Genomic DNA, 26,835 nt, shown 5'->3' with positions numbered 1-26,835 from the left:
AAAGTGAATTGATCTATTGATAAATTTATTATTTGGCCTGCAAACATTACTAGGTGTGAGTTCATCTCTCAGAGTGTGAGCTCCTGTTAGTGATCTAGCTGTGTTCCTACCTTTGTACTCAGAATAAAATATGTGATGACGTCACATGTAACCATGCCAGTGCAAGCCAGAGCGAGCTAAAGGCTGTAACGGATAACGGATCCTGGAGGAAAATTTGCCGAGAGAAGTTGTGAATATGTCGGGAATCCAAACAGTGAGGAGTTTGGTCAAATTCAGACAGACTGTGGCTGCCGAAGAGATTTTGGAGCTGTTTGAAAGGAAGCTAGCAGAGTATGAGGAGGAAATTTCTCGTTTGAAAGTGAAGAACCAACGACAACAAAAACTACTGGACGCTGTTTTTAACCCCGAAGTCCAGTTACACAGAGCAGGTTTGTTCTCTTTATTATTGATTTAATATTATTAATCAGCTGTATCTGTTGTTTGGTGTAAGAGTAACTCTGTTAAGCTAACTCCTTCTAGCTAGCAACTTTACTAGCGTCAGTTGTAACCATGGCAGTCAGGGAGTCGTTCGTCAGAAAGTCACCAGTAAACTCGGCCACTCGTTAAACAGAAACACCAATGATTTGATAAATGTGATGTTTAAAACATCTGTGATGGTGATCATTGAAAGAGATGAGGGGTGTAGACGCGTTTAAAGTGCCTGTTTAATTATATTTTCCGTGCGCTGACGTTAGATGTTTAAAGAAGGTAGAATATGCTAACCGTTAAAACCGTTGAAAAGACGTTAAAAGTGGTTTAAAATGAGTCTTCACAACATCTAGTAAAAAGGGAAAAACATGTCAAGAGTTGGGCATACTGGGTTTGGTTGCAAGGGTGGAAAGTGGACAAGAAAATTGTACTCAGGTAAAAGAGGAGTTACAAAAAAACTGCCTCAATTAGGGATTAATTTAGTGTTCAATAAATTTGCTCAAGTGAAAAGTAATTTATTAAAGTTGACTAAAAGTACTGAGAAGTTAGTAGGTATTTTTTTCTGAGGGGGTTGTAAAGTAAAATATGTTTTTTTTCCCCTTAATTAGAAAAGTATGAAAATATTAGGTTTTGGCCATAATGTTCAGTTAACAGGTACATATTTTTGATTCAATTGCAATGCAGTTGCAAATTCTGGATAGAATGGGGAAACTTTGGCTCAGTCCCATTTCCAACATTTACTCCTACCCCACATTTTGAGTGCTCTATCCTCAGGGTTTCTGCAGATCCTGGAAAAGTCTTCAATTGCACATCTGAAATGTAAGGCAACAAAAAGTCTGAGTTTTTATCAGTGAGAGATCTTACATTTTCAAAGGCACTTTTACTAAGACATGTTCTTATCCAATCTTATGATTCTAATTATCTTCCGCCACAAATTGTTGAATAAATATTCTCCGTAACTATCTCTGGTATTCTGTATTGGATGTTCTACATTTCCTGGGTGGGGACCCCAGACCCCTCTCTGATTTTACGTGACAGGATGTCGAACATCCTGGCTTTGGTTGCCCACTTAAAAATCCTTGCAGCCCACCCTCATTTTAACAGGTTTTCCCTTAAAAGAAAACAAAGAAAAAAAAAACATTATTCTACTTTTTAAGAATTAAACTGTTTTGAATCAGATCAGCACACCTGATAAAATGTCTTATGATAAAAATGAGTGTACGGCATGTTGATAGAATAGAGGTAGTTGTTGAGCCATAAATCATCAAATTCGGGTATGAATGGACAAAAAATGTGTTTGTCTAATACCATGTGACATTTCAGAAAATATCTAAGGCATTTTGGGGGTATTTTAAAAAGATTATTTGACTTTCACCAATTTTTTTTATGTTTTTAAAATGTGAAGGAGTTTAGGAGATTTTTAATGTTTTGGGAATCTCTAATTATTTTAAAGATAATTTTCCAAGACCTCTTTAACTTTTAATGGAAATTGTGTTCATACCTGGCATTAACAAGTTCTTGTGGTTCATTACAAGAAAAGGGACTAGACTATGTCTCTTAATGACTGACAGCATTTCTTACTGACTGAATGGCCCCCTACAACTGGCCAAAACACACTCAAAACGTATAAAAATGTAAACGAAAAAGAATAACGAAATCCATATTTTATGCATTGTACAGTAAGATAGGCCTGTTGTCGTCATATGCAGACATCATTTTTGGTGAAAACTACTTCCTGTTCAAAGACAAGGCTTAGGTTTCTTACTTATCAGGTTTTACTGATCCCAAACAAGAGCAAGAAACCTAGAATGCACTCCAAACAAAGGCTCAATTCTCAGGAGGTTAAGGCTGTTGGTGCATCAGTCATGTGATGTGAATGTGACTGAGGTCAGTGATCTCACTGCCACTTCATCATAGGTCTATTCAGAGCCATGTACAGTGTCCAGCCCATATTAATGAAATATGTAATGATGAAAAATGGAAGGTTTGACACCTTAACAGATGTCACCTTTGTCTTGTAATAAAGAAGGAGCTTTTTGAGATGATTTTCTTTATGGCTATAAATGTGTTTCCTATTAAGTTATAACTTTAATACGCATATTTTTGATGAGAGGATCTTATTTCTGTGTGGTGGAATCCCTGTCTCTAAAACCAGCTACATCATCAATGAAATATCAAGGAAATGTCTGTGAGTTTTGTAGGAACTCAGAAGTGAGTCTGCCAGGAGAGTTTTATATTCCTCGCATCCAAGCCCCTGTTCTAATTTCTAAAATGCAAAGGAAAAAAATTTATTACTTTGAAATGACTTCCAAACATCCACTCATTTACAAAATGTACTACACATCCCTACTATGCAGAACGTAGAGCTATTACTGATTTACTGTTACAGTTACTATATTTAGAAAGCTGTGTGTTTGATTTTTCACCACAGATGTCCAGCAGCTGATTGTGACGAAAGAAGAGTTTTTCTATAGGCAGCAGAAGAGGAGTTCCAGTCTGAATCAGGAGGAGTCACCAGAACCAGCACACATTAAAGAAGAACAGGAGGAACTGTGTATCAGTCAGGAGAGAGCACAGCTTGAAGGAGCAGAGGAGCCCACTACCAAAGCGTGCACATTCAATTCTTTTTCTGTGAAGAGTGAAGAACAGGATGGAGAGAAACCTCAATCCTCTCAGTTTGAAGACCACCAAAGTGAAGAGAAGAGAGACACGGAAGGAGAGGACTGTAGAGGGTCAGAAGCAAACAGAGACTTTAATCCAGACTCTGATTTACAACCAGTTACTCCTGACAAGACCTCACAGCTTTCTGGATCTGAGACTGATGACAGTGCTGATTGGGGGGATAGTGATAGACTTCAGGAAGGTTTAATCCATCTACAAGACAATGACACAGCTGTAAGTGATAAAAATTCTAACAGTGGAAGTGCATTAGTTACCTCCTCTAAATGTGCTCATAACTTTGGACAGCAGAAAAAAGAGCAGAAAAACAGAGAAAATAACGCAGGAGAGAAACCATTTAGTTCCTCATTTTGTAAAAGAAAGTGTCTTAGAAAACAGCACATCAGAGTCCACACAGGGGAGAAACCAATCAGCTGTTCAGTTTGTGGTAAAAGATTTTCTCGACAAGGAAGTCTAAAGGACCACTCGGGTGTCCACACAGGGGAGAAACCATTTAGCTGTTCAGTTTGTGGTAAAAGATTTTCTCGAAGAGGAATTCTAAAGAAACACTGGAGTATCCACACAGGGGGGAAACCGTTTAACTGTTCAGTTTGTGGTAAAAGATTTTCTCAAAGAGAAGGTCTAAAGATACACTTGAGTGTCCACACAGGGGAGAAACCATTTAGCTGTTCAGTTTGTGGTAAAAGATTTTCTCAACAAGGAACTCTAAAGGAACACTCAATTGTCCACACAGGAGAGAAACGGTTTAGCTGTTCAGTTTGTGGCAAAAGATTTTCTCGAAGAAGAATTCTAAAGGAACACTCAAGTATCCACACAGGGGAGAAACCATTTAGCTGTTCAGTTTGTGGTAAAAGATTTTCTCGACAAGGAACTGTAAAGAAACACTTAAGTGTCCACACAGGGGAGAAACCATTCAGTGGTTCCTTGTAGTTAAAATGTTTGTGATCAAAGTTTCACAAATCTAGTGCATTTGAAAAATCACAAGTGTATTGCCATCAGCAGTGGAAATCCAGAATAAGATGTTTGTCAGTTCATCTTTCTAGCTAAGAAGAAGCATCTCAGTGATTGAAGTTCTGCTTTTTCTCCTGTATTTAGTTCTTGTTTCCACCTCTTAGCTCTGTTAAATGTTAAGTGTTGAGTTCATTGAGGATTAATGTTGGATCTTCGTCCCTACCATAACAAAAACTTCTCTGTTTGTAATGTTTCTTGGGATAATATTTGTTATAAAATGGAGCTGTGCAAAGATATATTTGTTTGATTGATTGATGCTTGCTTATTTTGTTCTTTTTTCCTTGTTTTTTTTTTCATTTCCCTGTTTGTATTTGCTTTTTTAAGGCACTGAAATAGAATTTGTTCATAAATAGTAAGTTAAAGTCTATGTAAAGCAAAATTAGAATCTCTTCTATTTATACACTTGATCTGTTGGAAAAGTTGGAATAAACATGTAACTAGATTTAAAACTATGTGTGACTGCATGATAGACCTCTAGAAAGTTTTTCAAACCTTCAGGGCAAGGCTTTATCTGGCAGGGCCAGAGAGGAGACACATTGCTTTCTATCATTAACACACTGTCCTTAAACCTCCCCATAACTATGCATTAACAACAAGGAAAAATCATGAAATAAGGTATTTGGCTCAAAATCTTCAAATTCATTTAAAATAGTCTCACATTATGTGCTAGAAAGCCACAGAATGAGGCGGGGTGCAGTGATGTGTCTAAGACAGCTGCAGATGTGAGGCAGGGCTGGTTATAGTCATTTCGAGGCCCAGGGCAAAGACCACTGTGAGGCCCCCTTTAGCTAAAAGCATCAAAAATTAGTGAAAAAAAAATAGAAAGCATCTTTGTTATGTTAATAAAGCCACAGAGCTACAGTAAATGTCCCAGTGTGATTTAAATACCCAGATAGTCAACCATAATTCATCAGCTCTTTGAAAAGCATCTCAGAGCTCAAACTAATATTTTAACATCATTAGACCAGGTGGCACTTTCAAAAATAAAAAAAATATTGCTCATTATTAGTAACATATCCTTTCCTCTAACACTATAAAGATTTTCATGTGGCCTATTGTATCCCATTTAATTACAAAATAATCCAACAATTCAGTTTCATTTATTTCCACCATGGATCAGCTGAGCTTTAGATCTTCCTTACATCCTAGGTTTTGGAATGTGGCTCTTGCTAAAGTATTTTAAGACAATATGACTCTTTGGTAGAATAAGTTAAGGACCACTGGTATAGACTGTCTTCAGACACAGAGAAATAACAGTGGCAGGCAGAAATGAACTAAATTAGTTTTATGTAGAAAGCATGAACACCCTGAAAGAAGAAAGAGAGGAGTTATGAAACTATGTATTTTTATATACTATTTAAAACATTTCTATTTTACTAAATTCATTACTGGATATGTTTTCCAACATCTTTTCCATGAAATCACTCCAGCATATAGACCTTTAAATACCAACTCATAAATTCACTCAGGCTGTTATTAGAAAAAAAGGAAGACCTCCTCAAGGCTCAGGAAAGGACAGTCTCCTAAGGAAAAGAGAGTGAACCAGATTGCAGATCCTGATAGATGCTCTACAACTAAAATGAAATTTATGTTTTTAAAGATGTTTGAGGAAAAACTGGTGCAAAAACAATACATGGCTAAATATATATATTCTACTTAATGTATTTGTGTTATTATTACTTAAAGGAAAAAACTAGCATAATGGACTAGGGGACACAAAAGGTCTACAAAAAGATATATATATAATTGACATTTTGCAACACCAATGTATATGTCCCCTAAGGGATGAAATTTTCTTAGTCTTTTCTGTAACATTTGCCTATAATTTCTATTTTTGGGGTGCTCAGTATGAAAAACTGAAAAATGTGATTTTTTTTCCCCCCAAAGTAAGCACATTGAAAAGTCACCAATAGAGAGGAATGACCCATAGATCATTTCTCTTCCTCTCATCTTGCAACTGGCCTTTAATCTATAGGCAAGCATACACTGTGAGCCCTCGACGCCTTTTCTCACCTGATGATTTTTGAGTTTGCAGTGCGTAGTTTGGCTGATCTCGGCTTTATTACTCATGAAGGGGAGGGATTTCTGACTTAAACACTCGCAGAGCCACGAGCAGATTCTAAAACGTCGGGACATTTTTACTGTATCAACTTTTCTCTGAGCTAATCACCATTATATGATCCATGGGGGACAGAGAGAGAGCTAAATGAGGAAAACTCAAATCTCAACAGGTAGCTAAAAGTCCGAAAACTTCACCAAGTTTTATCAACTCCTTTCCCTCGTCGATCTCATCCGCCGTCACTGATACTACGCCTGCTGAGAGTCACGTGATTTCTAATTTCTCGTGACTTCTTTTCTGGATTTCTTTATGGTACAACAAAAAGTGGCAAAACAAAGAAGAAAAGACAGAAGTAAAAGCTGAATGTTCCTGGCTTATCTGATTGTCTTTGTGTTGTTCAAAAAGCTTAAATCAAACTGAGACTGACAGCACACGTGCCACTCTCTCTCTCTCTCTCTCTCTCTCTCTCTCTCTCTCTTTTTCCATGGTGCAAATAATCATGTTTATCGGCCAAACGAGAGAATTTGCCAACATCGAAGTCAAATACCAGTCTTCTCATGATTGATGTATGGGTCTTAGGGACAGCAGAAAATTAAGGCATTGGAATGGGCGATAAGAACTGCATGCTTTACTCGCGAATATGAATACGACTCGTTGTATATTTTAAGTATTGTACTTAATTACATTAGAAATAAACACCGAGTAAAAAAAAAAAAATACTTAAAGCCACAGCAAGGAGGTCCAAGTTTTCTTCCAGCAACATCAAAATGACCTGTCGTTTGGCTTTCACAATCACATGGCGGTCCGTACATGCACATAGAGAAAGATTCCACATTTCTTCTCAAAACAGCATTGTACTTTAGGTTAGTTAACCACATATAATAAACAACCCGGTTGGAGGTCCATATTTAGGGCCAGAGCACTAACCTCAGAGCGAGAAACCTATCGTATCTGTGGGCCTCCGCACATGAAGTTGGCATTTTCGGTGCTGTCTGCCCATTTAACTCTCCTGAACTCTCACCCTTTTGCCCTTGCAAAGATGGCGGCCACGTAGACGTACCGTCAGATAGTGAATGCGCCATCTACGTCTTGACACCCATCAATATCTATGGTTAGCATAGCCTACTAGCTAATGTTAACGTTTGCTAGGTTGTGACTGAAAGATATAAATCTATTTTAAGTTAATGAATGTCGGCTAGCAGTGGTTAGATGCTAACTCTGGCTTTAAATTTTCAGGTAGTGTTTGTGAAATATATCAAGGTTATATGGCCTGATGTCTCATTATTACAATAAGTTGATTTTTTGGGACAAATGTCATACATTTTCTTAAAAAAAAAAGAGACAATTTCTAAAGTAATTTCATGAACATTACTGTAATCCAGCATGAAAGTTTATGAAATGTTGTGAATATTTAGATAGGCCTAGTTGCCCCCCACATTTATCCCCACTGAGCAAAAATTTTGAGTGTTTTGAAAATTATTACATAAAAAAATTGGGATTTCTTCATTTAAAAAAAAATCTGTAACATTTTCTGATGTACATTTCAGAATATTCCTAGTACAAAGTGTTAAATTTCCAGGATATTTATGAAAGATATAGATATCCTGTGGAGGTCTCTCAGGCATGTCCTGCTGGGAGGAGACCCCAAGACAGACCCAGAACTCGCTGGAGGGATTATACAGTATCTCCCGTCTGGCCTGGGAGCACGCTGGAATGCCTTAGGAGGAACTGGAAAATGTTGCGGGGGAGAACGATGTCTTGGTTGATGTGACCCCGTATAAGTGGAAGAAGATGGATGGATATAAATTTCCCCTGCAAGTTGTCAAGAATTCTGCTACACTTAGGGGAATTTTGTTGAGCATTGTTTTTAAATCCCACAAATGTTAATAAAACAGACAAATTATGTAAAGAAATGGCCCATAATCTCAAAGGAAGTATTTAAAGTTGGCCTTTAGATTACAATGTATATTCCAAAAACTATGCCTGTATGAAGTAAAAAAAAAAAAAAATCCAACATTTCAATGAATTTTTTGGACATTTGGAAGTATCTGAAAAAATACATTAAATTTTCATGAAAATTTCCATAAATTTAAAAAATGTAAAGAAAAATATAAAAACAAAAACATGTATCTAAAAAATGTTCCCAAATCTCAGCCAAAAATGTTCAAAATTGGCCTAAAATGTTCTTAAATTACTCAAGAATTTTCACTAAAGATTCTCCAAAAACACACTGCATATTCCAAAAAAACCATACACCAGTGCAGATTAAAAAAAACTTGTATTTCTAGAAATTCTTGTAAATTTGAAGTATCTAAAAAAAACCTTTTACAATTTCATGAACATTCCACAAAATCCCAAAAATGTTCTTGAAAAAAGAAAATAAATATTTTAAAAGTAATTTCCCCAAATCTCAGAGGAAAATATTAAAAATTGGCCATGATTCTACCATTGCCATAAAACTCTTGGAAATCTGACGGTAAAAAAAAAAAAAAAGAAAGAAATAATACGAAAGTTCCCCAACATTTGCAACATTTTGATGGAGTTTCCACTGTCCTGTCACTGGACTGTGTTGGGGTTGTTGTATTATTCCTACATCCTAACCTGCCATCAGACGAGGGGCTCTCGTTAATAAAAGTGCATTACCATCTCCAGTCTGCCTTTTACTATGGCGACTGAGAGTCTGACTACTCTTTTCACATTCTAGGATGCCTCACCCGGGGTTAAGGGTCAGGGTTTCCCCCAGTGCATTATAGGCCTGGCGGGCCGCCAGGCTTTGCCCCCCCCGCCAGGCTAAGCGTCGCTGAAAATGTTCCCCGCCTCGCTGTCATGAAAGCCAGAGTGCAGCAGTCTGGGGTGCGCTTCAGTTTATCTAACAGCGTGCCCCGCTCTGCAAGACGAGTATTGACGAGTTATGTGTGTGGGTGGAGCCAAGCTACGTGCGTGACCTAACCTTGGACTGACTAAATGCACCCAGGGGGTGTGTTGTGAGGTGTATTTTTCCTCACGTGAACCCCGAAAACATTGCCTTATTTTTTTTGGCCATGTTTGCATTTATATTTACGTTAATTTATTTTACTTTTAAGACAATATTTATTGTAATTGTGTTTGTTAAAACAGTATTTCAGTGTGCTTTTTTTGTAAGACTAGTTGGTGTGTAAGTCTTGTTAATAAACGTCTTACAATAACGCATAATAGTCATAATTTCGTATTTCTGTCAACTTTTAACAGTTTGTTTTACAAAAACATGGCGGGCCACCGGCGGGCTTAAGAAGATTTCTGGGGGAAACCCTGGGGGTATCTTTAAAACTGTATTTTTTCTTTCTACTTCTTCCTCTCGTCTCCCTGGGGTAGCATGGGGAAATAAAGTGAACTGCCCAATTTCGCAGGTTGTGTGCTGACCCCATCTGCGTACCTCACCTGACTCTTCCTCCCAAGTACACAAAAATTTGCAAAAAGAACACATGCAAGTTTAGCTTTAAGAGCCCTTCTTGGCTCTCTTACCAGACATGTGTTCCTACTCAGGGTCTTTTGCTCTTAGAGAGGGTGCCTCTGGGAGACATTTTTAATCGTTCCTTCATTGCCCCGAACGATACCAAGCTGGAGAAAACAACAGATGACTGAACTCAGTTAGCTGAATGTTTCCAGATCTAATGAGAGAGCTGTGACAGAGAAGTGTACAAAGAAAGACAGAAATCAATTCAAGTGTAAACATTTAGATCAGCAACCCTGTTTGTCACTGTCAAGCAGGGATGAATTTCCACATTTAAGTGCCCATTGCCAATGTTATAATTCTCATCAGGCTGCAAATTATCAGTGTGTCATTGTCTCACATGAAACTTTAAACTGTGTGCTTCAGAAGAGGACAGTGATGCTATTTTGTTATTTCTCTGGACTCACCAGAGGGGGGCGCAAAAGTGCAGCTGGGAAAAGCAAAAAGCTTTGTTAGACAAAGTGAAACAAGTGATGACTCAGAAAGATATTTTGCTCGATTAAAATTGCAAAAATGAATATTGCTACATTAAGTGTTGATAGGATACACACACGTCTACAGGAAAAAACTAACACCTGATTCAAATGGAGGGAAAAGTGATTTGGTTTAATTTTGTGTTTATTCGTTATTCTGTGAGGTAATTTAAAATTTAAAGCTTGAGAGCTGCAGTGGGGCCATGTATCCCTCAGATGAAGGAGCAACATGCTAGACTGAGTCCTGCTTGCTAATTTCTCCTGTACAGTATGAATGATTTTTTTCTTATACTTACCCTATTACCATGAACAGTGATGTGTCCTGTCTTCATAAGATCCATGTTTGCTTGTTTTTAAACAGCTCATTTTTATTGTTTGCATGTCTTAATTTTGTGTCTGTGCTGAGCTTTATCTATATTCTTTGTCCAGGGTAAACAGAGCCAAAATGAATAGCGAAAGACTTACTCCAAGTTCCCTGAGTAAATCCCTCTATTATGCTTTCGTTATCTGGATTACTGTTGTGCATCTTATGGCTGTCACTTAGCTGAAGAAGAGAACTAGAGGCCGAATAATGCAACTTTATGCCAGTGACTTATTTCGGAGTATAACGTTGCACTCATTATGCGCATATTCACAAAACCCATTTATTTCCCTGGAATAGAAGTTAATAAAACAAAATCCTCAGCAGCTTTTCATGCTGTCTTTATGAACATGTTATGTTAATGTATTTGACTAAAATGCACTGGGAGTGTGTTTTTTATTCATCACTGTAGAAGATCTTGATGCATTTATCAAAAAGCTCTCAGCCTCTCTGATGTATCGACTGCTGTCTAATCAGCCTCATCTACTTCCTTTAATGACTTTCACTCTGCAGCGTGCATCAAGGCTGGAAGAAAAGAGCAGTGAGGAGTCTGGAGATAGACAGGGACAGGTCAGAGCATTCAGACTTCCTGCTTACACTTTGTGTAATGTCACACATTTCAAGTGATTCAGGTGTTAGAGAGGCCATTGTACTCACTCCAAACTTGTAAGTTTGTTGTTCGCCTCTTTAAGAAGGGTGAAAATATTCACAGTAGATGAATTGTTTGTTGTTGAAGAGGAAGAAGAACTGCTGTAGGAACAAATGCATTTCAAACCCACTTTATTGACAGCTTCTCGCCCTCAGTACAATGCAATGCAAGATTTGAGGTGCTGAGCACAGAGGAATAAATACGGCAATAAATATAGTACCGACTCGCCTCACTGGTCATCTTTAATTCACACTCGCTGGAGCTGTCAGACCCTCACCACAAACACACAAACTGATAAGACGTCACACACAACACTGAGCCAAAGGTTGTTGCTTCCTCCTTAAATTACAGTGGTCATGAATCAACATGGACTGGTGCACGCGGCAATTCTGCACCGCTGCAGGAAAGCAAAAGATGTTCCTGTCTTTCTTTAAAATGTGTACATTTTCTTTTCCTGTAGCCTGGAGATTGGAACGGGGAGAACGGACTGAAAGAGAAGTCATTTCACATGGTTTAAAAAAACATGACAGCTTGGGTGTGCCTATGTATCTGACAGAAACCTGTCGCCTCATTGAAACAGTATGTTAAAGACTGAATATTACAAGAGTGTCAATTGATTCATGGTCAACAGGATGACATCTTAGTTAACAACAACATGCATTGCCCTTATGTAGATCTTCAGTTATTACCCCTTACATGACAGATCAAACCATATCTTATCACCTTTTAGATAGTTCATAGGTACATTTTAAAACTCTATATCCGTCTGTGGTACGATATAAAAATGGCATTGCCTTGATATCAACGAAAGATATGCAGAGATCCTGTACACTTAATGTTGAAGACCGTTTCTAGTAAAAAAAAAAAAAAAATTCATAAAGCACGAATACAAAAGAAATCACATCATGAAAGCTCACAGACTGGTCATCCGGCAAATGCCACACCACACAACCACATTGTCACATGTATGGCAGCAATCGAAGGCAAATGCGAGACGGTAAAGTTCACTAGGACCCAGGCTGTGTGTTGCTTTCTTTATACAATACACAGCTGAGCGAATAAAGCTTCTGCTTTGTTTAGCTCCATCTTAAATCACTCAAATGTCTGTCGCACTTCTTCAATAAACACATTATAGTTCATTTTTTATGTCATAAATATTGGTTACATCATAAATTTAGACTAAATTTAGCTGCTTTGGGTTGTCAGATATGCCTGTTAATGCCAACCATGTTAGACTAGTTTAAAACATTTGTTAGTAATTTGTTAATACAACATTAGTAAAGTTTTTTGTATAATGCAGAGTGTAAAACAACCTGGCACAGCCAGGGTTTGTTTCTTCATAAATCCTGAATGTTTCTTTTATTTTGGCGGGTACTTATTCTTACTGTTATATTGTCTTCTTCTTTGAAAATGTTCCCTTAAAAATAATTTCTAATGAGAAGATGGAGCTAAAGCAATGGCTGCTGATACCAACTAGATATGAAGTGATGACTTCCTTTTTTTACATTTGTCTCATTTTATGATCGCTTTCCATTTCCTCTCCTTTCCAGTTTGATGAGAAATATCATGTAAACTTACAAACCTTGTATAAAAGTTAAAAGCAAAAGCAAAACATGGATCAATTCAGATGATAAAAACATATTCACTGTCACTGTTTGGAGTATTAGAGTCCAAACATGGCAGGAAAATGGGGAAGCATGATGTTTGCTGTTGAATAGCTGACACTACAGTATGATACAGTACATATATAGTGTGGGTAATAACTGTCTCTTCCACACACACAACCAGCCTTCCCTTTCTCTCTTTTACACCCTCTGGCGAGGCAGAAAATCAAAGCCAAAAGCCGTCCTGCCATCAGGTATTTAGCACAGCTTTTCAAGAGTGATGAACCCTTTGTGGATCAAACCGTCCTTAATTACTGGTTTTGAAATTGCATTATGGGCAGTAATTAATGCCTGTTGGAATTCTAGCAGCGTCCCTCAGTTTCCAGCATCCAGACCAGAGAATCAGAGAGAAAGAGAAGGGAGTTTAAGCAATCCGTGATTAAGGCAGTCTCATAAATATTGCAGAGAGGTTTTTGGCCCCTGTTTGGAGATAGACCGCCACCACAGTCTTGAGTTCTGAGCTCTTGCTTGCTAACGGCTGTTTCCTATCCCCACAGATTACAGAGCAGACGGGTGCATGTGAAAACCCACGGCAAGAGAAGAAAAAAAAAAAAAAAGAAAAATTGGAGTTATGATGCCACAATGTTTCGATCCATGGAGGAAAATGATCCCATCAAAAACAACATCGAGCGGTAATCCTCTTTGGAAGAAAAAGGTCATATTTGGTTTGTGTATCAGTCCTCCACACAATGAATAATCTTTTACAGGGACCCTAAATAATAAAAAAAAGCACAGCTCAGAGCGATTTAATTAAGAAATGAAAGTAAAGTAGAAGCCTATATCTAATTTGTCCACTGAAGTTAGTGCTAGGGGCTTTTTAAGCGGCGTGCAGAGACGAGGACAGACAAAGGTCCCACTTACGGTAGCTTAACTCTGTCTCACTTAATTGAGTTCATTCCAAGATACAGAAAAAAGTCGAAGCAGATACATACATATTAGTTGGACATAGGGGATGTGGCTCCCTCGCTGTGTCTTCATTTAAGTTCTGCTGATCGTTTCGCTCCCTTGCAGCTTGCACGTTACAAAGTCAAGCAGTTTTTAAAATCTGCCAACATGGCAATCCTTACGCACCCTTTAACAGTGCTTCCAATTACTGGGCTCAGGGCTTCAAGTAATAACAAGACCTTTATCAGAGCTTCACACCCCTCTCTATACAGAGCAGGAACAGTCCCTCACACCCACTCCTGCATGGAGCGCTTGCAGTACAGTATGTGGCGCTGTGTGCTCTTCCTCCTGAACTGGAAAACCGTGTAGAGGAGGACCATCATGCACAGCGCCAGGACGCAGGGGATAGCGATAGCCACTGCTTTCTCAGTGCCCCCCGCGCTGTCCAGTTTGATGACGACGTCCACGTCACCGTTGTCGTAGTGCCGTTCTTCTGCAACAGGGGGGCTCCAGTCCCAGTCGGGGTCGGCGGGGAGGCCGTCACAGCCCATGAAGTCTCTCAGGATGGACCTCGGGTAACCAGGTTCCACACGAAGCAGCTGGTTGTTAAACTTCCAGTACTCCTTCCCCTTGTAGAAGTATGTAAAACCTGCAGGGAGGGAGAGAGGTACACAAAAAATCACTTACACAAAAACTTTTAAAACAGCTTTTCAGGTTTTGCATAACTTGATTTAAAGCTAATATAAATATTGACATCTTAAATCATTTTGACAAAAATGTATATGGCAACACTCTTTTCGGAACCAGCAGCGAGCACGTTCTGCTTTTAGCACCTCTTGTTTGATGTCAGTCACACCTTTACAAGCGATGCTCCTATGTGAATAAATTCACATCTGGTTGAGCACATGTGTTTAGCTGACTAGTCTAAAACTGAAGAAATACTCAGGAAACAGTCACATGTAAGCAGCATGGGATCACAGTGGCAGTGGGTAAATGATGTGAGGTTGCTTTTGCAGAATGTGGCTAACATTAGCAGCGCCAGTATCACTAGCCTTCAGTTCTCTTTGCAGGTAAATGTCCACATTCCTGTGCTGAATGTTGTCATTCAATGCTTTGGTTATATTTAAGTTATGCTAAATAGTGCTTACCTGTGCTGTTCCGGTGAGATGCTATCAGCGCTATCAGTTCACTGTTGTTTATCTTCAGCTTATAGAGCATTATGGCTGCATGGCAGTAGCCATTGATTGGAGCTACAGTGGCTACAAGTGGTGGATGTGTTGCATTTTAGATAAAGTATTTAACTTGGATTGTAGGCCTGAAAATTCTTTAAAATATCAAGATTTAGACGAACTGACTTGTATTTCTGGTGCAGACTATTAAGGGATCTGGCGTTTAAGAAGAAACTAACCCCTAAGACCACATTTATCAGAAGACCAATGTATAACTTGATTTAGTAGTACAGTTAGGGTCAAACTCTTGACATTTCAGCACAAATCTAAATTAGGGTTGTGAAATTATCAAAATTTGTAATCAAATTAATCAAAAGTTTCTGTGGATTAATTTGGATTAATCACATATTGATTCTCGAATCCCCTGTTGCCACTCGCAAAACTTTAGTGAACCCCTTAACAGAAAAAAACACATGACTAAAACTCAAGTAACTGCAACACCAAAGTAAGCAAGTAAAAGAAAACAGCAAATCGCTGCAACACAACCACAAATTACTAAAGACAAAAGGTCTGTTTGTTAAAAAGAGACTGCCCGTAGGGACGACTGCCTTGTGGTAAGATTTGCTTTGTTTTAGGAGGTTCAAGTCCTCCAAATGAGCAGCCCTGCTTTAAGTTTCTCCTGCTTTTTTTCTTTAAGATTTATTTTCGGGCTTTTTAGTGCCTTTATTTGACAGAGCAGGACAGTGGATAGAGTTGGGTCGCGCCTTAGACTGCTAGGCCATCTGCGCACCCCATTGCCTGCTTTTTTACAGCATTTTATTTCTCACGCTCTCTCCCTGATTTCAAACTCCATCCACTGTCCAGTCTAATCAATAAAGGCCAAAAGTAAATACACTCATTTGTTGTGCCTGGTAAAAGGCTGCCACTTATTTGACTTTTTTAGTAATCCAACAGAAAGTAAAATTTAAGAATTATTTTCCAGCAAATATCTGACATTTACATAGATAATGACTAAAAAGCTCACATTTTATTCAACTAAATAAAAAAATTGTCAACAAATTTCTTGTAAATGACTGGTACATTAATAGATTTGAGGTTGTAATGTTATGTATAAGCAGGTGTGCATTGAGTTCCTTTATTCAGGTGCATCTTTATTTGAGCACATATCAGTAGTGTCTTTCTATATAAACATATTCCTACATTTACTGTTGGAAAAATAGATCCAAACCCAACAAACGGCTTCAGAAAACACAGCAAATTGTGCTCTGGCAACTTCTTTAAGAAACCATTCTTACATGCAAAGATTATGTGATGCGGTGTGTGAAAGGGTTTGTTTTAGAGATAATGTCACTGACTTTTAATGCCGCCCATCAATAAAACTGCCATACCATTGGCTTTGTCCACAAAAGCCCCCTGTGGAGAGTCAGGGATACCCTTCCAGACGGTAATGGGTTTAGGGTAGCCTGGATCCATGGTCCTCATGTCCTCATTGTACCTCCAATATCTGCAACAGGACACACAGAAATACTACAGTCACTGCAGAACAAACATCAAGCCAATTTATACATCACTAATCATAAACAAAGCATTTTCAAGTGCTTTACAAGGTTAAAACAAAGCATTTACAGCATTAAGAGCAATAAAAGAGCAAAAGTACAAGAAAATGATAAAATTACAATGTAAGAAGAGAGGCGGAAAGAAAATTAAAAGAAATTAGTTATTCAGCCGTTAATATGATTTGACTTATTCAAATGATTAAGCACATATACAAGTGTGTTTGGTCTGTCAATAATGTTTACTGTAAGACTGTGATGACCAAGGAGTCACGCAGTCCCATCAGACACAGATTCACCTTCTGGTCTCTCCTGATCAAAATGAAATTCTGGGAATTATTTCCCCCACAGAACATCTTCTTATTAATTTAGACTCACAAGTTGCTGTCAGTGTTGAAAATGTACCACTCACATGCACCTGCATCTAAGGGAAACCATGAACAACCCCAAAGAGGAGTGATTTTGTTTGAGTACACCCCAAACTTAACACATGAACACAAATCAGCACGGGGAGAATGATGGCACCTGCAGATAGATAGCTAGATCTTAACAAAAGACATAATTGTCAGTCTACTGGTGAACACAACAGTGACTAACGTTCCTATTCTACTCCCGTCCACTGATATAAACACTCAAATGCACCACGTTTTTGTCCTCCCCTTGAACCAGACCTCAAACAAGGGCTAGGGGACAATACATAAAAAAATAAAGATTTCAGAGAAGGAAGTGTGAAAGGATTTTGCACTCTTGGATCCAGGCTTTTTTTAAAAGTAGTGCCAGGTGTACAGTTTGTGCAGCCAAGATTTTATTCCTCCTGCACAGGAGCAAAATGCCCACACACTGTGAGAGCAGTAGCAGAAGCTTGGATTTGCAGAAGAAAACATTGTTTTTAATCTCAGCTCTGTTTATCTGTCCTGTACATAGAAAGTACAGTGTGTAGACAATAAAGAAAAATACGTTTAGACCAAACACCTGTCACAGAACGAACAACTAAAGTCCATGACTATGTTATTCTAAACACCTTAAAAAGCTACAAATACAAAAAGTGTAGCCCGTTTCTTAACAATGGCGAGATAGATGTATTATTAGAGGTCATAGTGGTTCTTTAAAATAAATCATGAAATAGATCATAAAGTGATAAAATAGAGGGAAGTGGTCTCTGGATCTTAAAGTGCCTAAGCATCATGGTGTTCTCATCTTTTTCACCAGCAGCGTTGTGTTTCATTTGGATCGTGCTGTTAACACAAGTATGTGCTTCTCTGTTTGAAAGCGGACTGATGTTTGTTTTTATTGGATTTTTACATTTATGAACACTACTGTGATGACAGCTAAATGTCTGCAGCACTGCTGAGTAAGAAGACAATATCCCCAACAGGAAATTCTAATATTTTCCACTGTATCATATCATACTATATCATCATATCATATTGTATTGCATTGCATCTATCATATCGTAACATACCATATCACTTCATATTATATTGTATCCTGTAATTTCACACAGTATTATTTTAAACGTATCAATCATATCGATATCTTATAGAGTCCCTGCATTCCTCAGTGCATTTGATAATAATCTTTATATATTTAGACTCGAAAACCATTGAGGGGGAGCCCTAATTTACAATGACATGGAGCAATAAAAGGATAAAATCATGATAAACAAGAAAAAAATACATAATATATCAAACAAGGTTTACAAATTTAAAAGCACAGTAACTTAAAAAAAAGACATAAAATCATTCAGAAATGGAACAATAAAGTCAATAAAACAGGTGCAATCAGAGGATAAGACGTCAACATTTAATAATTTGAAATTACCCGAAGAAACCAGTTCTTTGTATTGAGTTCCAAGCGGATGGTGCAAAGAAGCTAAAAGCAGATCTACTGAGCTCAGAATAGAATTGAGGAACCTGAAATGTAAGCCAGTCATTGGCGCGGGTGTTATGAGCTCCAGATGACCAGACTAGCATGGAGGAGATGTTGGAAGGATGCATCCCAATAAGAGCTTATAAATGAAAATATAAGTAACCAGGTAAATCACCCTTCAAGTCTGGCAAAAGGTGACCAATACATGGGAGATACATAGAATGCTGAGAACATTCAGATGGTTTGCCTATGACACGGATTTTATTCCCAGTAGGCTTGACTCCAGCTTTAAATCATGGACTAAGTTTGGTCTCACAACTTTCCTTTCACTTACTCATAGAAACACTGTGTGCAGCTTTGAAGCCCTGCAGGATAAGCATGGTCTGGCATGGATTGAATTTCCTAGATACTTGCAATTACACTCCTATATTGATCAGGAATGTAAACTGACTGATTTTTCAGATTTAGAATCACAATTTTATCACATCTTGAAAAATGCTGTGACTGCAGTTCCTTCTAGGTCCATTTCAAAGCTGTACACAGCCCTTTTGAATGCCAACAATAATAACACTCTGTACATTAAAGATAAATGGGTAAGGGAATCAGGGATGGAGATTTCGGAGGAGGCGTGGGACAAAATATGGTTCTTCCAGTGGACAACTTCTAGCTCCTCGGAATGGAGAGAGCATTGCTGGAAGAACATTATCAGATTTTTTAAGACGCCATATCAGGAGAATTACAAAGGTGCAATGTTACCATGCTGGAGGCAGTGTGGCTCAATAACTGCTAACCATTACCACATTTTCTGGGACTGCCCCAAGCTAAAAGTCTTCTGGAAGGGGATCCAGACTTCATTAAATACAGTCTTTAACACTCAATTTCCCCTAAGTTTTGATACTTTGTACCTTGGTCTTGTTCCTTTTTTGAAATGCGGGAGAGAGATAAAGTTGCTGCAAATACTCTTGGTGGCAAGTAAAAAAACAATTACAAGAAAACGGTTAAGCCCGATTGAACCCACTCTAGATGACTGGATTGGAATTATTTTGGAGATATTTAAGACGGAAAAAACTGACCTATCAAATAAAAATCCAAAAGGACAAATTTTACCAAATTTGGAATAACTGGATCTCATTCATTGCCTCAGACTTTGTCTGATCTCACTGATTTAATGGCACTGTAAATTGCTCATTTCATTTGTGACTGGTTTTTGATACTTATTTTTATGATGGCAGCGGCAGCTGACCCCCCCCCCCCCCCCACACACACACACACACACACCCACACACACACACACTTTTTGTACATAGTTCTGTGCTAAATGTTCTTTATCTTATTAAGTTGTATCAGAATTCTCTCTAAGTGAATTTATGAGCCCCTTCCGGCTCTGCCTATTTTATGAAGAATATCAGCACGGTCCTTATTTCTATGACCATGTTTCCATTTATGTTATTCTACCAACAATCTTGTGAAGTTCAATCTAATAGAGGAGATCTGGTTCCACAAGGTCGGGTGAAGACCGACCCTCATCCTGGGACTGTTTTCTCTCTGGACCCTCGTGCACTGGTGGCTGGTGAAGCACACTTTCTGGACTCAAAACATAAAACTGGAAGGTCATTTGTTTTTGTGTTTTCTCAAATGAAATCATGTTGATGTACTTTCTTTGTCCTTTCCAAATAAAAGATACAATTTAAAAAAACAAGTAAGCAGGTAAAGTCTCACAGAGAGCGACGACCATCCAGCCTTACTGTAAATTATGCAGTGATGAGTGTTGTACACATCTCCTGTGATGAACCTGAGTGCAGAGTGGAAAACTGAATCAAGCGGTTTTAAAGGTGCAGCCGAAGCATGCCTATACAAAATATCACTATAAGCCAACACTGATAAAAAAAGAAAGGTTGCCTCAACCAGGGGTTTTCTACAGTGCAGGGGAAAAGAAGATTAAGTTTAAAAGAAAAAGCCTTTTTTGTCTAAGTTTACTGAAAAAAATTAGAAATATGATTTTTAAATGGAATCTCCTCACCGATCCCAATTCCAAGATATTCACATGTTGTCATTTTTTCTATGTTGGTGCCACTGTCAGTAGTGGTAGTAATAATGACACTCTAACAATCAATTCAATCAATTCAAGCTCTTTTGATGGCAAACACCATTCAGTTCATCCCAAGGACTAAACACCCCAACATACACAAAATAATGTTGCTGTTTATTAATGTTTGTGGGACTGCTTCTGTACAAGGAAGCACCACAAGGTTCAGTACTGGGCCCTCTGTTATTTACAACCTTTTATTATTATCTTGGACAAAATATTTCTAATTCTTTTTTCATTTTCATGCACACGATTCAGGTATTTACTGCTATGGATCTATGCCTGCACAAGCTTTTGCCTATCTTCAGCATATGATTCACATGGTAAAAGATCAGACTTGTCAGCGGCAACTTGTTTCAAACTAAACTCTTACTTGGTATCCTCTCTCAAAAACATTCAGGCTTTTATTCCATGAAAACCTGTCTTTTAAAGAGCATATTCAGCATGTTGCTAAGAAGCTGAAGGTTTTGCTGGGATTTTACAACAGAAACAAGTCCTGTGCTCCTTTTATGTCAAAAAGAGACCCGCTGACTTTACTTTTTATCTGTTCTTGACTATGGTGATGTACCTAGTGCCTCTAAGTCTTCATATGTTGGACAGTGTGTATCATGAAGCTCTGAGATTTATCACTAATAGTGGATTTCTTACTTACCATGGTACTTCTATTCTAAAATCAACCGGACTGCTCCAAGTACATGCCGTCTTGAGCACTGGTACCTCTTCATTTATAAAGCTATTCCAGGCAAGGTTCCAGATCCTCTCTTTTAATCTTGAAAGGACAGAGTGCACAATCTGAGTTCATTTGCCTTTATCTTAACTGTGAAGGGAGGGAAGGCTTTTAGGTTTTCTGCACCTTTTGCTTGGAGCAATCTGCAGACTGAATGGAAACTGGAAAACCTGGTGACTCTGAATGTTTTAAATCCCTAGGGGAAACTCTTGAATCAAACTGTTCTGTATGCCACTGTTTTAGCGGATGTTTTATTATTTCTGTGTTTGTAGTTTATTGTGAACGTTTCATGTTTGAATGTGTTTCATTTTTGAAACTATGTGTTGCTGCTGTTCCAGTCAGGTGTCCCTTGAAAAAGAGATCTTGGCTCTCAATGGAAGTAACCTGGTTAAATAAAGGTTAGAAAAATAAAAATTATCAATAATAAAATAAAAATAACTTCAGGCAAAATAAATTATAAAAGGTAACATGTATGTCACATCTTCTGGCTGTTTTGTAATAACCTTGCAAAGCAGATCGATTTGTCAGACTCCATCTCTGTCATCAGGCAAATCCATCTTGAAAAGCTCCCTTCCACAAAGCTTGTGCCAACAGCACAAAGTTTGGACCAATCAGCTGTTCAGGTTCCAGTGCGGTTCCAGTGCACGTGTTGCCGACACCAGCGCAAACAGGCCTGACCGTGAAGGGCAATCATGGCAGGCCTCCTGTCAGCCCTTTGAGACTGAAGATTGGCTGCGGGCAGTCTGTTCTATATTGTCTGGGCAAAGAGCTGTCGGCCATATCGTCCTGCAAACCTTAACTGCAAATCTGTAGAAGACAGCCTACGGTACCCAAGTGCTGACAGGTTGAGGAAACAGTCTTCTTGGGCTGTCATCTTCTTGGGACGCCCACTTCGCAGCCTGTCTCTGACATCCCCCATTATATGGAACCTGGTCTTCAGTTTGGAGATGGTACTAGGGTTAACTCCAAACAATGCCACAACTTGGTTTTGCGGCACACCAGCTTGAAGTTGCCCTATCGCAGGGGCCCTATCCAGATCAGTCAAACGTGGCATGCCGATCCTTGGAGCAGACACCCACTGACCATTGTAGCAGGGCCAATGCTCACAGGTACCTGGGGGCACCAGAAGCTCAAAACAAGAGTCAATAGCAACACCAGAATATAAGCTGTTAAGCATTGGCAGAGAAGATTTGGTAAATTTTTCATGGGCGCAACTCACAAACTCAGCTCTGCTGCTCATCCCACAAATGCATGTTCCTTACAAATAAGGCACCATTTACAAGTGAAATAAACAGGCTTTCAAAAGGTATAAGATTTATTGCCAAGAAGCACTGTTACAACAAAGAAATAATCTACCAAACACAAATTTCCTTACTTTTTGTGCTAAGTTTATTTCCATGCAATGGGTGTTTGAAACAGTCAATCTGGCATGTCAGGTTAGTTTTATTAGTTCTGGGACTTCCTCCAGGGCCCATCAGGGGGCCGCGGCCTACACTTGAGAGACACTGATTTATGAGAGTTTTCAGTTGGACGTTCATCGGTGCAGCTCCACAAAGTTCCAAAAACGTGACACAGCATTTCAAACAGCGAACAATTATTTAAGACCCTGACGCAAACCTTTGATCAGAGACTGAGCTCTTTACTTTTTAGGATTTACTGGTGTGCTCAATAGTGATTTAGTCTGATCTCATTCAAATATGGGACCCTGTATCTCAAGTTTGATGGACATAGTCCATAATCACTGCTCAGAAGGTGGTTTAGGTCAAAGACAATGCTATTAGCCTTAGCCTTACTCTGGGCTGATTCATAGAATCTCAGGACTTTTTTATTGACAATCTTTGAGCAGATTTGTATTTCCAAGAACAGTTTAGATTTTAAAGTAGGACACTTAGAATCATCACAGAAGTAATAAACAAAACAATTTGTCTACTTGCTCCAAAAGATTGCAGTCAGCAGAGGAAATTAATTTTCTGTCTTGTCTTTTTTTTTCTTTTTTTCTTTTTAAAATATGGTCTGTCCAGGACAAAAACATGGACAACAACATGGATTAAATATCCAAAAGCAAAGATGGTGAAGGCTCAAGAAAAGCCACAGTCCACAAATCAATGGGTTAACTCAACATGGGTTGGTCCACTGTTTGTATAAAGACTTGACTCATTCCACATTCGATATGGTAACCAGTTTGGGACTCCTTTGTTTCATAAATCTTTGCTAATAGCCTACTGACTTAATTCATATAACCAGGGAAAGCTTCCAATCAATCATCCATACCGTGTTTATCTGCCAGACAAATCTGTTTCAGAGGCTGTTGTGATTGATCTGCTTCTCATACCCCGGCGCTCACACACATTAATCTTTTCACACAGTGTCATTTCTTGGAATTAGAACAAACACCCTGTCACATTTCACAGAGAGAGAGAGAAAGAGAGAGAGTGATAAAATCATGTTTGAGACGATGGACAGAACGTCCTGTTTGTCATGATGTGCAGCAGCAGGTTGAGGGATGACAGTATCATGACAAAGCATTTTGTCAGCTCTCACCACAGAGTCCCCTGACCTCTTAGGATATGATTTATCAAGACAGCCGAACAAACATGTGAGTAACGCTGGCACACACTCAAATCTAAGGAAAGAAAAACAACAGATTTTTACTCTATAGCATATAATGTCAACCGTGAATGCACAAAGAGATTTATGCATGCAGGCAGACAAAATGAATTGACTACAGAAAAAGGACTGAACTCTGGAGAGACGTTAATGGTTTTCACAACTACAGGTCTGGATTGAAAGCCAAATAAGAGAATTTTTATCTGTTAAAAAAGCAGCTTTCAAAAGCAACAGCTTACAAATACTGACAGACGGCAGCAAACCTCTGCCAAACTAAAGAAGTATTGATCCACAAACCTGCAAAATAATTAAAATCCTCAAGTGAAACAGCCCCTGAAATCATTAAACGCTCCAGAAGCAGACAGATTGCATCAATAAAGAGGCACAGAATAAAAGGAGAAAAATGAACTGTAATTATAAACCAGATTAAAATGTGTTCTGTGATGTTTGTATTTACTCCTCAGTATCACTAATCGGTGCAAGCAAAAGACTTTATAAAGACTTCAGCTGTCTCTCATAGTGCTCTTTCGATTGAGTTTCACTTCAAACAGCCCCCATAATCGCTCCACACCGACCTGTCTCCTTTGAAGAAGTAGGTTTTGGCGACATCCTCCCACCACACAGCTGTCTCAATACTCTGAGTGGGCATGCCGCTCCCGAACAGCGAGATGTCCTGAGGGTACGAAGGCTGGAGAGTTGTGTCCTTGAAGACCCAGAAACGGTTTCCTAAAATACACACACACAAAGTCAGGAGACTCTAGGAAAAAAGACATTATCATAAAGATGACCTTAAAAAATGTTGCCTCGCTAGCTCTCTGCTCATTCTTGCCTTCTGTGTGTTAGTTTGTCAGCACGTTGAACTATTTCTATCACGTGATTTCAAAGGTAAGATGTACCACCTCGTTAACAAAATACTGCACAGCAGCAAATCTATGCAGCGTTATCTTTAATACAATAAACAACAAGACGAGGCTCTGAACACAAACCCACCGAGACTTGTTGTTTTCATTTTTATTGATGCTATTGTTGCATTTAATTCAGTTTGATCATAAGTGCCTCAGGCAGCGTGAGGAGAGCTGCTGTGTTGTGTTGTGCTTGCAGTAAGTAGCAAGACACACACACACACAACTACGCAGACAGAAGCAGCTAAGTCCCTCTGAGTGAATAAATAAAGCATGAGGCACTCTGATCCCACTGGGTGACAGATGTCATGTTAATCTGCCTGATGGTTGGATGAATGGATGGATGGATGGATGGATGGATGGCTGTACTGGACCTGCACACACTCTGTTAGCATGGAGAACGCAAAACAACCTCTGACTAAACCAGTCAGTGATGTACTGGATGATAAGAGATTACTGTATGTTCGAGGAGCTCATGTATATACGTTTAAATGTACATATCTAGGCATATATTATTGCATACATATATCCTTACATATTACTTTTTAAACATTCATAGTACCCCTAGGAGATTGCCTAGGGATTGCCACATTTTGACTCGTGGTCTTCTTCAGCATTGTGAAGAAGACCACGAGTCGAAACACGTCTGTTGCGCCTTGCCTAAATAAAACTACCTAAAAGGACATTTTTGAGAGCTGACGTCTCCTTTTCTAGTAAGTCCATTTTTGCTTTCTCTATGTCCTTTAGTTAGACACATCACCCCAATTTGCTCCTACTGCTTTGCTGGTGGTGTGTAAATGGGTATGGAAGCATTTGAATGGGATTAGCTAACAGCCAATTCCCTATAGTCACCTTCGTCATCAGTTTGTATATGTAGAGTGAATGGGTAGGTGTGACCATGCTGTTGTGTCTTGTGGTTAGACAACAGAACTAGAGTGGACATCTTGCAGTGGAGCCAAAGTGGCACACCTTTGACTTCTGTTAGCATAATGTAAACAAATATTAAAACAAAAAAAATATTTAAAGTGATACTGTAAAATTGGGAATATTAGTGATATCCCACAGCCAGAAATTTTTAACACTTGCTTGCTCACCCCTCCTGTTGGTAAAGTTGGGGTGGAATTCCAAGGTTTAAAAAATATGTCATCCATGACAGGCTCGAGTATTTCAGCACAAACTTTTCACAGAACAATCTAACAAGCATCTCTTTTTTCACCCACTATCCAAGCACTTCCGGTAGTAATCAGGAAAACCAATGGGAAAAACAGAGGGATGCATTGATACCACTTTTTTCCAGCCCTAGTACAATTCCAAGTACTTACATTGTGGTACTCACCAATACCAAATACATGTATGAGCATTTAATAATACCAAAAATATCTTAGAATTATTTTGAAAGTTTATTTTATTTTCATCAGATGTTCTTCATCCCTCCACTTTACAATTTCAGTGCAGAGTTTTCATTCTCTACTTTTGTTTTATTTATGTTAAAATATCACCAAACTGCAGACATGACTTCAACTTTGACTACATACTCATATAATGAGAGGCTAAAATCATACCGAGTACAGTGTCCGCAATGTTTTATGAGTACAAGTATTTAGGCTTGGTATTAGCACTGACACCAGATAAAAGTATGTGTGCATACCTAGAAAAAAACAATAAACAATAACAACAAAACATGTAACTATTATTTGGTTCAGTCTGTGGTAAAAACATGGCAGAAAGGTGGCAGAGTCTGTAGAAGGGGACCCTCCTCATGTATTAAAGGCTTATTCTAAGTTAGTAAAAACAAATGATTTTACATTAAGGTTATTAAAAACTGATTTAAACACACTTATAAATATCATATCAAGCTTATTGTTAGTTCATGCAGGATGCTGTAGTCATACATCCAGCTGTGATCAGCGGCCAGCTGATCCCAATTATTGCCTCTCAGCTCCCACAGCCAATCACATCTCTTTCTCCTAACACAGCTGTGCATTTAAATATAACGTACTTCTCACTAATCCCTGCTTGCATTAATGCTGATGCACCACTCTGCCACTGCTGGAAGAGTTTTGCCTCCTCCACCCCAGCCTCCTCCTTTACAGCATTACGCTTATTGCACTTTAATGTAAATTCAAGCAAATATGGATGAACTGCTTTTGAACTAATTTTATTGTATTCAGTATATGCGTTGT

The 26,835-nt window shown here is 38.6% G+C and overlaps 2 protein-coding genes across 3 annotated transcripts in view; one reads left to right on the top strand and one right to left on the bottom strand.

Moving 5' to 3' along the window:
- Window positions 1-196: 196 nt before the first annotated feature.
- Window positions 197-4,348, top strand: LOC121520633 (zinc finger protein OZF-like). The gene is made up of 2 exons (XM_041804181.1): window positions 197-428; window positions 2,900-4,348. Exons 1-2 carry the CDS (start codon window positions 236-238, stop codon window positions 4,075-4,077), a joined length of 1,371 nt encoding a protein of 456 aa, XP_041660115.1. The 5' UTR covers window positions 197-235; the 3' UTR covers window positions 4,078-4,348.
- Window positions 4,349-11,321: 6,973 nt separating this feature from the next.
- The window catches only part of mmp16b (matrix metallopeptidase 16b (membrane-inserted)), a 34,160-nt gene continuing 18,646 nt past the window's right edge, over window positions 11,322-26,835 (bottom strand). For both annotated transcript variants that reach the window (XM_041802374.1, XM_041802375.1), the window contains 3 exons: window positions 24,326-24,476; window positions 16,297-16,412; window positions 11,322-14,388 (listed from right to left, as the gene is read on the bottom strand). In XM_041802374.1, the coding sequence (XP_041658308.1) occupies window positions 14,027-14,388; window positions 16,297-16,412; window positions 24,326-24,476 (629 nt within the window). In that variant the 3' untranslated portion in view covers window positions 11,322-14,026. The remainder of the gene's footprint in view (window positions 14,389-16,296; window positions 16,413-24,325; window positions 24,477-26,835) is intronic.

Source organism: Cheilinus undulatus, linkage group 13, assembly GCF_018320785.1.
Source record: "Cheilinus undulatus linkage group 13, ASM1832078v1, whole genome shotgun sequence".
NCBI classification, from domain to species: domain Eukaryota; kingdom Metazoa; phylum Chordata; class Actinopteri; order Labriformes; family Labridae; genus Cheilinus; species Cheilinus undulatus.
This window is presented reverse-complemented; position numbering and strand designations above follow the sequence as displayed.

Bases quoted from the DNA above. Each gene is read 5' to 3' on its own strand.
- LOC121520633 (XM_041804181.1), top strand. From the start codon at position 236: ATGTCGGGAATCCAAACAGTGAGGAGTTTGGTCAAATTCAGACAGACT. The intron at 429-2,899 runs GTTTGTTCTCTT...TTTTCACCACAG, and splicing joins AGTCCAGTTACACAGAGCAG to ATGTCCAGCAGCTGATTGTG.